General features: G+C 63.0%; 1 protein-coding gene across 1 annotated transcript; it reads left to right on the forward strand.

Moving 5' to 3' along the window:
• Positions 1–1,667: 1,667 nt before the first annotated feature.
• Positions 1,668–13,244, forward strand: LOC135328607 (scavenger receptor cysteine-rich domain-containing protein SCART1-like; the record flags this gene model as incomplete). The annotated part of the gene is made up of 17 exons (XM_064513488.1): positions 1,668–1,695; positions 2,247–2,564; positions 2,724–3,038; positions 3,184–3,492; positions 3,710–4,024; positions 4,324–4,641; positions 4,720–5,055; positions 5,324–5,701; positions 5,987–6,124; positions 6,470–6,565; positions 7,242–7,370; positions 7,552–7,672; positions 9,503–9,564; positions 10,261–10,575; positions 10,874–11,038; positions 11,117–11,260; positions 13,171–13,244. Coding segments are annotated over 17 exons (3,561 nt in total), but the record flags the coding sequence as incomplete, so codon positions are not given.

Consider the following 13,244-nt stretch of genomic DNA (forward strand, 5'->3'; position numbering starts at 1 on the left):
CCTCCCTTCAAATATTTATACCCACTGATAAAGATCCAACCCCCCAGGCTTTTCTTCTCCACCATGAACAGGCCAAGCTCTCCCAACCTTTCCTCATGTGACTGATGTTCTCATCCCTTAAGCACCTTAGGAGCCAAATGGGCCTTGACCTTCCAAGCCCCATCCCTGCCTACTCGGATAAAATCCTGATCCTCTTGCACTACTGGACCCTCCTCTCCTGCCTGAGCCCTTTCCCTAAGCACAGCAACCAGGGAGACCTTGTTGGCAAAGCTCCTCCTCCCTTCCTCCTCCTCTATGTGCCCTTTTTCACTAGAGCTCAGGCCAGCTTATCCAGGCCACCCTCCTGAGGAATCAGCTCATCTCCTGAGCCTCGCAACAGAGGCTTGTGCTTGCTGGAGGCTCTCCTTCATTCCCTGCTGGCTGTCCTACACTCAGGTAGGTGCTGGGGAGGTTAAATGTGATGATCACAAAGGCAAAGCCCTGCCAGTGATGCCACCCACACAGAGCGATATTAAGCTGGGGGAGGTCTCCACTCCTGGCCAGACCGTCCCCTTGACCAGCAGGCTCAAGGGAACCAACACCAGTCTCCCATATCCCTCAGATTTGTCTGAAGAGGCCCTCAATCACTCTGGATTTGCTCCAGGTCTCTGTGGCACTGGCACTGCAAAGAGATACTGATACACAGAAGCCTAGCGTTATCGTACTCTGAAATGCAGCTGGCTGAGCAGAAACAGAAGCAGGTGGTGAGATGCTGGCTGTTCAGCAGGCCCAGCAGATGCCTGTGCTCTGACACACAGCAGCACTCAGGCTGCTGCAGCTGCTTCCACGTGGGGGCTGGTGTGCAGTGGGGGAACCAACTCCTTCATGCCTCGGCACTGCATGCGGCAAGCGTGGCTGCCATGGGGACTGTGGGGCTGAGGGGCACAGGCCTGCAGGCAGCTGGGCAGCACCTCCATCCGCCTGCAAGCTGCTGTGAGGGGCCCAGGCCCTCCTGCCAATGTGCCATGGAGCCTGGGGCTGGGCTTGACTTGGTGCCACCCTGGAGCTTTCTAGCCCAGAGCCAGCCCCAGTGCCTGCCCCATGTGGAGGGCTGCAGTGCGGAGGGACCTGGTGCCAGAGGTCAGCCCCACAGCAGCAAGGAGCCTGCAGCAGATGCTGCCCGCAGCACAGGACAGTCCCTGTCAAGGAAGGGCTCTTGCCACACTCCCTGGCACAGTGTGACACACCCAGACCCATGCGGGATCAGGCATAGGAAGGGCCCACACACCCTGCACCCACTGCAGCACCCAGGTGGGGAGTCCTGCTCAGATCATCATCAGGCTCCCCACGGGGACAGCCAGGCAGGCACCCACCCACTGGTGGGGTGCGTGTGATGGCAGAAGTGGAGCCGAGACGCATATATGGGCATGCACGGGGATGGAGAAGGTTATTGGAGGCTGGGGCTCCGTCAGATGGGAGATAACCCTCCTGATAACGTCTCAAAAGGTGCCTGATGCTGTTGATTGGCTGCCCTGGCAGCGAGGCCTGCACCTCTGCCTATATATTGCCCTCCCCACCACAGCAGTCTCTGGTGGTCCAGGAGGCAAGCAGGAGCTGGGGGCTGCACCATGGGGCAGGAGGTGTTTGGGATGGCCACCACCAGCCAGCTCCTTGCCAGCACACTGGGACTGCTGCTGTGCGTGCAGCTCTGCAGGGGTGAGTGCCTGCGGGCTCCCCGGGGCTGGAGCTGCCTGCCCTCATGCCGAGAGTGGGAGGCAGCCCTGGGGATGGGGAAGACACGATGGGGCTGGGGTGGCCCCCATGGGCCTGTGTGTGACCTGCTGGGCAGGCTTCCCAAGGACACCAGTGGAGACACCCCACCTGGGCAGCTCTCGGACACTCGCGGTGCCTGGGGTGTGCTGGGGACAGGGTTTTTGCAGTGGGGCCAAACACTGAGCACATGTGGCAGTATGCATGCCCCACAGTTTTCCCCTTGCGTCAGGTGCTGGACATTCAGGGGCTGGATATGGCCCTGCCTTTCTTCACAGCTTGCATCCTGCAGTGCCCCCAGGGCTTTTCCACATACACGGCCATATGCCAGGGCCCAAGAGCCAGGCCCGCAGTGGGGAGTGGAGGCCATCAGGGCAGGGAACAGCTGTGGGACAGAGTCTCCTGGGCCAACCTGGCAGGGCAGGCTGCACCAGGCACCCGTGGCATCATGCGGGGGCTCCACATCCTCCTTTGTGGTCCCACATGGGCACCCACAGGCACCGGGGAGCTGCGACTGGTTGACGGAGGCAGCCGCTGCGCCGGTCGGGTGGAGGTGAAGCACGAGGGCCAGTGGGGCACCGTGTGCAGCTATGACTTCATCTGGGATGTCCGCGGGGCCTCCGTGGTCTGCAGGCAGCTGGGATGTGGCACCGTGGCCAGGACTTCCCCATACACCCCATTTGGGGCAGGGGCTGGCCGGATTTGGCTGCAACCCTTCTGCCGTGGCACCGAGACAGCGCTCCACTACTGCCCCCACTATGGCTGGGGCCAGCACTACTGCGGACATGACTGGGACGTGGGGGTGACATGCTCAGGCAAGGGATTAGGTGACTGTGCTGGGGGGCAGCCCTTTGGCTGCGCGCGGTTGGGAGCCATTATGGCCATGCCCAGTGCCTCCCCACCAGGGACTCCCCGGGTGTGGGAGTGGCGCTGGAGGGCAGCACTCTCATGCCCTGAGGGCACCTCTAATGCAGATGCTGTGGAGCTGAGGCTGGTGAATGGAGGTGGTCCCTGTGCCGGCAGAGTGGAGGTGAAGCTGCGGGGCCAGTGGGGGACGGTGGCAGATAACGAATGGGACATGGAAGATGCCGAGGTGGTGTGTCAGCAGCTGGGCTGTGGCTCAGCCAAAAGCGCCCATGCCTGGACCCGCTTTGGGAAAGGGTCTGGACCAATTCATCTGGCTGTCGTTGACTGTCGCGGGGATGAGTCCGCCCTCTGGGAATGTACTATCAAGGGATGGGAGCTGTACAATGGAAGCCATGGCTGGGATGTTGGCGTGGTCTGCCAAGGTAAGAGCTGTGGCAGGCACGGCCCAGGCTGTCTCGCCCCCAGGGGCCACCTGTGCCAGCACCAAAGCTCTGGTGGCAGCCCCTCCACAACCCCCCAACATGTCCCAGGGACCTCCAGGCGACCCCACACTCTCTTCCCCGGCAGGGTTTGTGCAGCTGGTCGGTGGGGACAGTGCCTGCTCGGGTCGTGTGGAGGTCAGGCAGGGCCGAGGCTGGGCAACCCTCTGCAAGGCCCACGTGGACCTCAACGCTGCCCATGTCATCTGCAAGGAGCTGGGCTGTGGAGCAGCTCTGGCCGTCACCGGGGCAGCACACTTTGGGGCAGGAGCTGGGCCCATCTGGGACGGGGGCTTTGAGTGTGCAGGCAACGAATCCCTCCTGTCTGCCTGCGCCCGCAGGCTGCCCCATGGCCAGGGCTGCACGCACACCAGTGACGCTGCCATCATCTGCTCCCGTAAGAGCGTGGGGTGTGGGGCAGAGGCTGCAGCGGGGGGCATGGGGAGACGGGCAGCAGGGACAGGGGTGCCCTGGGCAGGGACGGGGCAGGGAGGCTGCGGGTTGGCTTGTGGCAGCCCCCAGGGCATGGGGAGGCAGAGGGCTGCCATGCCTGCGTGCTCCCGCCATTGTAGCTGCACAGGGCCTTTGTCTCCAGCACCCTTTCTCTCTCCCAGCCTACACGGGCTTCAGACTGGTGAATGGCAGCACAGAGTGCACAGGGCGGGTGGAGCTGGAGGCACGCGGCACCTGGGGCTCCCTCTGCGACGCTGGCTGGGACATGCCCGACGCCCAGGTGCTCTGCCACCACCTCGGCTGCGGCTTTGCCGCCTCTGTGCCCCGAGGAGGGTATTTTGGGACAGGGAGCGGCCCGCTGTGGCAGGACACTTTTCACTGCAGCGGGACCGAGTCCCACCTGGGAGAGTGCCCTGCCATGGCGCTGGGGACCCCCGCCTGCTCACCACGCCACGCTGCCGCAGTCAATTGCTCAGGTGCGTGTGGGGCAGGTGGCGTCAGACAGGAGGGCCTGCTGTGGGGAGGGGACCCAGCACCCCAAATGGAGGGGTGCCCCTCCTTCTCACTGCCAGCAGGAGCTGTGGGGCACAGGGCCCGTCTGGGGAAGCAGGGCCATGTCAGGGCAGGAGGAGGGCTGAGCCCAGGCATAGGGCAGCAGGCACACGGGCAGGAGGAGGGCAGTGGGGCCATGCTGTCACCCGGGATCCCATGGTGCTCCTTGGCACCCTGCGGTCCCCGCAGCACCTCAGGACATCTTCCCTCTCTGCGGGGACAGGTGGTGCTGAACCCCTGCGGCTGGTGGACGGGGAGAGCCGCTGCGATGGCCGCCTGGAGGTGGCCCTGGGTGGGGCCTGGGGCCGAGTCCTGGCTCAGCAGTGGGATGCCAGCAGTGCCAGCGTGGTGTGCCGGCAGCTCCGGTGCGGCACGGTGCAGAAGGCCTACACCGCCCCAGTGCTGGGGCCAGGCTCAAGCCCCCTGGTGCTGGGCGGGCTCCGGTGTGCGGGCACGGAGGCTCACCTGGCCCAGTGCAACGCCACGCTGCACAGCACCGTGCCACCGGGCCACGTCAAGGAGGCAGCGGTTGTGTGCTCGGGTGAGTGTGCCGGGAAGGGCCCCGGGGCGCCGCGGGGGCCCAAGCAGCTGCCCCGACCCGAGTGGTCTCTGGCTGCAGGGAGCCGGCGGGTGCGGCTGGCGAGCGGCCCTGGGCGCTGTGCTGGGAGAGTGGAGATCTACGTCCAGGGGACCTGGAGTCACGTCTGCGAGGATGCCTGGGACCTCCGGGATGCCGCCGTCGTCTGCCGCCAGCTGGGCTGCGGAGAGGCCCTGGCAGCGCCCGGCTCGGCCCACTACGGCCGGGGCTTGGGGCCAGTGTGGCTGGGTGCCGGCGGCTGCTCCGGAGCTGAGGCAATGCTCTGGGACTGCCCAGCCCCAGCCCCGGCCCCAGCCCTGGGGCAGCGTGGTTGCAAGCAGGGCGCCAGTGTGGCAGCCATCTGCTCAGGTCAGTGCTGTGCTCCACCAGGGACGAGTGCAGCGTGGCTGTGGGACCGGCAGTAGCGCCAGCCCTCCCCACCAGACTCCCTGACCACCTCCCCACACCCTGGGCAGTCCCAGGGAGCAAGATGCCGCCTTCACCCCACTGCCCCAGCGTGTCCATTTCTTGGCGTGCTTCTCTTGGAGCCCTAGGGAGGTGGGCGGGGTGACCGGGACAGCAGGGGTGTCTGCCCACGCCCGCCTGAGCTGTGGCCCCCCATTCTGCCCCCTTGCAGAGCTCACAGCCCTGCGGCTGGCGGGCGGCAGCAGCTGCACCGGGCGCCTGGAGGTCTTCTACAATGGGACGTGGGGCAGCGTGTGCGCCAATGGCACCAGCCCCGCCACAGCCGCCGTGGTGTGCCGGCAGCTGGGCTGCGGAGCCACGGGACGGCTGGCATCTGCACCGGCAACCACACAGGGCTCAGGCCCCGCGTGGCTGGCCTGGGTGCAGTGTGAGCTGGGGACCGACTCCCTCTGGCACTGCCCCTCAGCACCCTGGCAGCTGCAGCCCTGTGACTTCCCTGGAGACACCCACATCACATGTGACGGGGACCCTGGCAGCACCAGAGCAACTCCCACGCCAGCCATGGCAACTGGATGCCCAGACGGCGCAGCCTGCACAGGTAGCTCTGCCTGCGCAGAGCAGCACGGTGGCCCCAGGGATCCTCCAGCTCCGACCAGCACAGCCCAGTGGAGGGGGAGCAGCTCTGGCAAGGAGACCCCAGCTGCTGAGCACTGCCACCCCTCGGCCTCATGCAGGGGTTGGCTCCCGGGCACAGGGGTGCCCTCCTTGGCCTCCCTGTCCCGCCAGCCGCTCCCCTGCACCCCCCCATGCATCCACAGTGATGCAGGACGGGACAGGGTCCCCAGCCTCCCTCCAGCTCCGCCGCATGTTGGTGTCCTCACAGGTGCCCATAGGAGCCCCACAGCGGGTGCTGGGGCCATGGCAGTGCCCACCATCCTCTGCATCATCCTGGGGACCCTGCTCTGCCTGGCCCTGGGGGCTCTCGCCATGCAGGCATGGCGCACCATGGCTCAGCACAGAGGTGGGTCGTGCCGGGGGTCTCTGGGGCTGAATCTACCAGGACGAGGCGCCAGGGCAGAGCCAGTCAGGGCTGGGGGCCACTGATGGCTCCCGGGACTGCCCGGCCATGGGACGGCCCGGCTGCACAGCCTGGGGGCAGGCGCAGCAGCGGAGGCCAGGAGGCCAGTGCCGAGCAGGGGCAGGACCCGGCGCAGCACGAGGGCCAGGCAGGGGCACCAGAGCCACTCAGCGGATGGGGCACAGCAGTGGAGCTGGGCCACAGGGATATCGGGGGCACAGCTGGTGACCCCCACCATCCCACGTGCTGTGCCCATGGCCTGGGGTTATGGCTGCCCTTGCTTTCCAGGCCCTGGCAGAGCTGGGGACACAATCTCTGAGGCCGTCTATGAGGAGCTCGACTATACTCTGACGCCGGATTACCAGGAGGTGCACAGTGGCTCAGGTGTGTGCACCCTGGGCCTGGCAGGCTGTGACTCCCAACGGCCCCTTGCTGGCCCAGCCTGGCCCGGCCTGGCACCTCTTTCTGGAGAGGGAGGTCTCTGCACTGAGGCCCCCACGCACCCATTGCTGCAGCAGCTGGGCTTGAAGCCTGGCCACCTGCTGACCACGGGGAGCTGCAGCAGGGGGGTATCTCCTTGCCCTCCACAGTCCCCACTGTATGGCGAGGCTGTCCTGCCCAGGGTGCTGGCCAGGCCATGGGGCTGGGCAGCCTCCACTAACACCACATCCTCCAGACTCACCGTCAGAGGGCTCAGCAACGAAGCTGCCGTATTACACCGACAACAGTGTGGAGGCCAGCAGCCCTGTGACAGCAGCAGGTACAGGGCCGGGGTGCAGGGTCATGCTACCATGTGCCCAGAGATGCAGCCCTTGCACCACAGCTGGTGCCAGCAGGGGCCACACGCAGTACCTGGAGCAGCATGGCCGTGTGGCCCTTGGTTATTTTCTGGGCCAGCACTCATGGCCAGGGTCGAGCCTCCAGGCTGCAGCCTCCATCCCAGAGTTGGCAGCCCCACGCAGCGGGCCCCCATGTCAGCACCCCCAGCTCCGCGGCTGGTGGCAGCTGGCACAATGCAACCCCTGCCCCAGCCTTCGTTTCACTGCCCCGTCTGTCACAGACACCCCTGCCCTGTCCAAGCATGACCCCCCGGATGGGTACGATGATGCCGTGGCCATGCAGCACCCGAGAGAGGCCGCTGCTCTGGGGCTGAGAGACGGAGATTTCTCTGAGGCAGCGGCGCTGGCAGGTAAGAGGCACTGCAGCCCGCGCAGCAGCCCTACCATACCCAGCGTCGTGCTGTCCCGCCGGGTGAGGCTGCTCCCCTGCACTCTGCCGCAGTGGTGGGCCCCACGGTGGGGAGCCCCAGCCCAGGCCTGGCAGCCAGGGCATGAAACAGCCCCTACAGGCACCAGCCTTCCTGTCCCCAGTGGGGAGCCGGCCCTCACTGAGCCACCCGGAGCCGCCGGGAGCCACAACAGACGCCCCAGCCTCAGTGCCCAAGGACGTGGGCTACGATGATGTTGGTGTCAGCGGCCCCAGGACGTCACTGTGAGCATGGTGGGGGTCACGCTGCAGCAGTCCCTGAGGACATGCGTGGTGCCGTGTGACTCTGCCCCCACAGAGCCACAGCCTGGCCACAGAGGAAATCATCTGCCTGATTGACCGCCTGCTTGGGCCTGCTGGGGACTACGGGCACTGTGGAGAACTGCCTCCATCATCCCTTCCATGAAGCCCTCCATGCAGCCTTCCATGTGTGTGCTTCCACTGTGCATTTTCTATTAAAAAAAACAAGAATTTTTGAGCCTTGGCCCCAGGGTCGGTGCTTTGGGCACGTTGCCATCTCCCAGGGGTGGCTGGGGCAGACACGAAGCACGTCCTGCTCAGCATGAGCCTTCTCGCGCAGAGCCAGTAACTCTCCAGCTGCCCTCACCCAGCTCTGGTTAATCACAGTCGCTGCTGCCGGTGTTTCGTCCACGATGCCCTACACCGGGATGCCTCCCCGCATGGTGCCCCAGCTGCTGTGGCCCACACCTGCCGTAGGGCAGTGCTGTACCAGGCTGACATTTGCCATCGCAGGTGGGGCACACTGTCCATGGCAGGGGCTGCCATGGAGTGAGCACGGCATTGTGGAAAGAGCCGACCATCAACAGCGCTGCCCGATGCGGCCATGGTGGAGCAGCTGGCAGGCTTCCTCTCCTCACTGGAGGTTTCCCTTGCTGTAAGGCAGGCCTGCAGCCCAAACACAAAGGCAGGACAGTAGTGTTACAGGGGCAGACGTCCGAGAGGGAGGCTACAGTCTGCCCTCCTGCCTGCCAACAAGCACATGCCCCATATAGGAGAGGAAGGCACACACTTTGTCTCCTTCATTGCGGGCATCATTGGGTACCACTGAAAAGAGTCTGGCCCCATCCTCTTCACACACTCCCTTCACATAGTTATACTAATCAATAAAAATCCCCCCACTCAGGCTTCTCTCCTCCACCATGAACAGGCCCAGCTCTCTCAGCCTTTCCTCGCATGACACATGCTCCCGTCCCTTCAGCATCTTAGGAGCCCTTTGCTGCACTCGCTCCAGGAGCTCCATGTCTCTATTGTCTCGGGGAGCCCAGAACTGCACACAGCACTCCAGACGTGGCCTCCCCAGGGCTCAGTAGAGGCAAAGGATCACCTCCCTCCACCTGCTGACAACACTCTGCCTAATGCAGCCCAGCATACCCTTGGCCTTCTTGGCCACAAGGGCACGGTGCTGGCTCACGGTCAGCTTGTTGTCCACCAGGCCTCCCAGGTCCTTCTCTGCACGGCTGCTTTCCAGCAGGTCAGCCACCACCCTCTACTGCTGCAGGGGCAGGCCTCTGCACTTCCCTTGATTCAGCTTCATGAGGTTCCCCTCTGCCCATCTCTCCAGACTGTTGAGCTCCCTCGGAAGGGCAGCACAGCACTCTGGGGTATCAGCCACTCCTCTCAGGATCATCCTTGGATCATCAGCACACTTGCTGTGGGTGCACTCTGTCCCTTCATCCACATCACTGAGGAAGAAGATGAACAATACTGCACCCAGCAGGGACCCCTGGCAGACATTGCTAGCTACAGGCCTCCAACGAGACTTTGTGCTGCTCATCACAACCCTCTGAGCTCTGCCAGACAGCCAGTTTTAAGCCACCTCACTGTCTGCCCATCTAACCCACACTTCCTCAGCTTGCCTGTGAGGACGTGATGGGAGACAGTGTCCAAAGCCTTGCTCAAGTCAAGGGAGACAACTTGCCCTGCTCTCCCCTCATCTACTCAGCCAGGTGTCCCATCCTAGAAGGCTCTCACGTTGGTTAAGTACGATTTCCCCCTTTGGGAATCCACGCTCACTACTCTGGATCACTTTCTTAGCCACCACATGCTTGCCAATGGTGTCCAGGATGAGCTGCTCCATCACCTTGGCAGGGATCGAGGTGAGGCTGCCCGGCGTGTACTTCCCTGCACCCTCCTTCTTGCCCTCGTGGAAGACTGGAGTGGCACTGGCTCTCTTCCAGGCCTCAGGCACCGCTCCTGAACTCCAGCACCTTTCAAAGAGGACTGAGAGGGGCCTAGCAAGGACCTTGGCCAGCTCGTCAGCACCCCTGGGGGCATGCCATGAGGGTGCATGGACCTGTGGATGTCCAGTTTGCTTCAGTGATCCCTAAGTCCATCCTCCTCCACCGAGGAAAAGTCGTCCTCTCTTGAGGCTTTCTCCCTGCTCTCCAGGGCCTGGGATATGCGGAGGGCCAGTCTTCATGGGAAAGACTGCAGCAAAGCAGCATTCAGGATCTCTGCCTGTTCCGTATGCTTTGTCACCAGGGCCCCTGCCCCAGTCAGCAGTGAGCGCACACTTTCCCTTCTCTTCCTCTGGTTATCGATAGATTTAAAGAAGCCCAGCTTGCTGTCCTTCACATCCCTCAACACATTAAACTCCAAAGGGGCCATTAACTTCCAAGACCCACCGCTGCCTACTCAGACAACATCCCTCTATTCCACCAGGTTTGCTGTGGGCTGGCTTGCGGCAGCACCCAGGGCGTGGGGAGGCAGAGGGCTGCCATGCCTGCATGCCCCCATCATTGCAGAGCAGGGGACATGAGGCCTTCGTCTCCAGCACCCTTTCTCCCTCCCAGCCTACACGGGCTTCAGGCTGGTGAACGGCAGCACAGAGTGCACAGGGCAGGTGGAGCTGGAGGCGCACGGCACCTGGGGCTCCCTCTGCGATGCCGGCTGGGACATGCCTGACACGCAGGTGCTCTGCCACCACCTTGGCTGCGGCTTTGCCACCTCCGTGTCCCACGGAGGGTGTTTCGGGACAAGGAGCGGCCCGCTGTGGCGGGACACTTTTCACTGCTGTGGGACCGAGTCCCACCTGGGAGAGTGCCCTGCCATGGCGCTGGGGACCCCTGCCTGCTCGCTCGGCCATGTTGCCGCAGTCAATTGCTCAGGTGCGTGTGGGGCAGGTGGCGTCAGACAGGAGGGCCTCCTGGGGAGGGGGCCCAGCACCCCAAAAAGGAGGAGTGCCCCTCCCTCCCACTGCCAGCAGGAGCTGTGGGGCACAGGGCCCATCTGGGGAAGCAGGACCATGTCAGGGCAGGAGGAGGGCTGAGCCCACACACAGGGCAGCAGGCACATGGGCAGGAGGAGGGCAGTGGGGCCATGCTGTCCCCCAGCATCCTGTGGGGCTCCTTGGCACCCTGCGGTCCCTGCAGCACCTCAGGACATCTCCCCTCTGTGTGGGGCCAGGTGGTGCTGAACCCCTGAGGCTGGTGGATGGGGAGAGCCGCTGTGACGGGCGCCTGGAGGTGGCCCTGGGTGGGGCCTGGGGCCAAGGCCTGGCCCAGTGCAATGCCACACTGCACAGCTCTGTGCCACCAGGCCGCACCAAGGAGACGGCGGTTGTGTGCTCAGGTGCGTGTGCCGGGAAGGGCCCCAGGGCACCACAGGGGCCCGAGCAGCTGCCCCAGCCTGGGCTGTCTCTGGCTGCAGGGAGACGACAGGTGCGGCTGGTGAGCGGCCCCAGGTTCTGCCCCAGCAGAGTGGAGGTCTATGTCCAGGGGGCCTGGAGCTGCATCTGCAAGGACACCTGGGACCTCTGGGACGCCGCCGTCGTCTGCCACCAGCTGGGCTGCGGTGAGGCCTTGGCAGCGCCCGGCTTGGCCCACTATGGCCAGGGCTCTGGACCAGTGTGGCTGGGCACCGGCAGCTGCTCTACAGGGCCTGGGATGTGGGGAGGGCCAGTCTTCACAGGAAAGACTGCAGCAAAGCAGCATTCAGGATCTCTGCCTTTTCTACATGCTTTGTCACCAGGGCCTCTGCCCCAGTCGGCAGCGGGCCCACAATTTCCATTCTCCTCCTCAATTACCAGTGGATTTAAGGAAGCCCTGCTTGCTGTCCTTCACATCCTTCAACATATTAAACTCCAAAGGGACCTCGGCCTGGACATTCCAAGCTTCATCCTTGCCTGCTTGGACAACATCCCTCTATTCCTCCCACGTTTCCTGAGGCTGGCTCCACACAAGCCCTGTCTCGGTTTTTGGCAGTTCTCCTTAAGCATGGTGTCAAACAGATGTCCCCTGGCATTGGAGTGCTCTAAGAGTAGTTCAGGAAACCACAAGTGTAAGTCAGAGACTTGCAGCCATGGGCTGGAGGTTTCCCTTGCTGTAAGGGAGGCCTGCAGCCAAAAAACAAGATGGAGATGTCTCAGAGGAAGGCTATGGCCTGCCTTCCTGCCTGCCACCAAGCGTTGGCCCCATCCAAGACAGCAAGGCACGCGGTTTGTGTCCGTGATTGGAGGCATCACCCACAAGGGGTACAAAGCGGGCTTGGGAAGAAAGCTGAATGTACGTCTCTCTATGCTAAATATCCCTCTCTGGCTTCCCAACTGCTGCGCTTCCATCTCCATAATCAGCTCACAGCTTTGGTACCTCCCATGATTGTCCCACCAGTTAAACACAGAAGTCTACATGCTCAACGGTTATGCTGCATGAGCCTTGTATGCTGCTCTTATCTCTCTGCAAGGCCTGCTGGCATTTGTATGCAGTCCATACCGGAATGCTGAAGTCTGACAAGCCCCTGCCACTAGTCCACTTCCCGACCGCTTCTGTTGCTGTGACCTGCTACTCTTTCAACTAGGGAAGCAAGTGGCTATGCACTGAGGTTTGCAGCCAAGGTAGGATGTGTCCTGCGAGAGCCCTGACTCAGTTGCTGGTCTGCACCTCGTCCCTGGTGTCTGTACACAGTGGGAAAATCCCCACACTGGGGCACTGGAGCTGTCTGTTGTGCTGCAGCTGGGAAAAATGTCCCCACATGGCAGCTGAGCTTGCCTGGGCAGGGAGGGATTCCCACCAGCTGTGAAGCGACTGTGGGCAGGTGCTGGCCACCCTCATCCCTGCCCTGGCAGAGGACTCCAGGATGTTGGATGGAGGGTGCATTCCGAGGTGGAGCGAGTTGCTGGGAACTGCCCTGCCCTTGGGTGGGTGCTGCTGCCACAGCTTAGAGGAGGTCCGAGAGACCTGCAAGGCATTGCTGGGCTGAACTGCTTTGCTGGTACAGCCAGCCACGAGCATAGGTCCCCTTGACAACCAAATCCACCTAGCTACCTACTGCAGATGCTGAAGCAGCCACCCTTCCAGGCGTTGTGTGGGAGGGAAACAAGGGGGCAGGGCTGGGGCCGTGCCTGATTCACCAGACCTGAAAAGGGCACAGACTGGAAGTGGCATCCTCCTATGTCCCCAGTGACTGCAGGGGGAGAAACAGGCCATACAGGGGGAACGCAGGTGCAGGCTGGACTGAACCATGCCAGGCGCTGTCTCCCTCTGCCCTTCCAGACCTTCCAAGCCCCATCCTTGCCTGCTCAGACCACATCCCTCCATTCCTCCCACGTTTCCTGAGACTGCCTCCACACCAGCCCTTCCTCAGCTTTTCACAGTTCTCCTTAACCATGGTGTCAAACAGGTGTCACATGGGATTGGTGAGCTGTTAGAGTAGCTCCTAAGAAATCTGTCTCCATTTCGAACTGACTTTGCTGCTTCTTCCTTTAGAGTGCAACCAGAAATGCAGAGCACACATGATGAGAGAGTTCCTGCAGGCAATCTTGATCCTCATGCACTACTAG

This window comes from Dromaius novaehollandiae, chromosome 5, assembly GCF_036370855.1.
Source record: "Dromaius novaehollandiae isolate bDroNov1 chromosome 5, bDroNov1.hap1, whole genome shotgun sequence".
NCBI lineage: Eukaryota > Metazoa > Chordata > Aves > Casuariiformes > Dromaiidae > Dromaius > Dromaius novaehollandiae.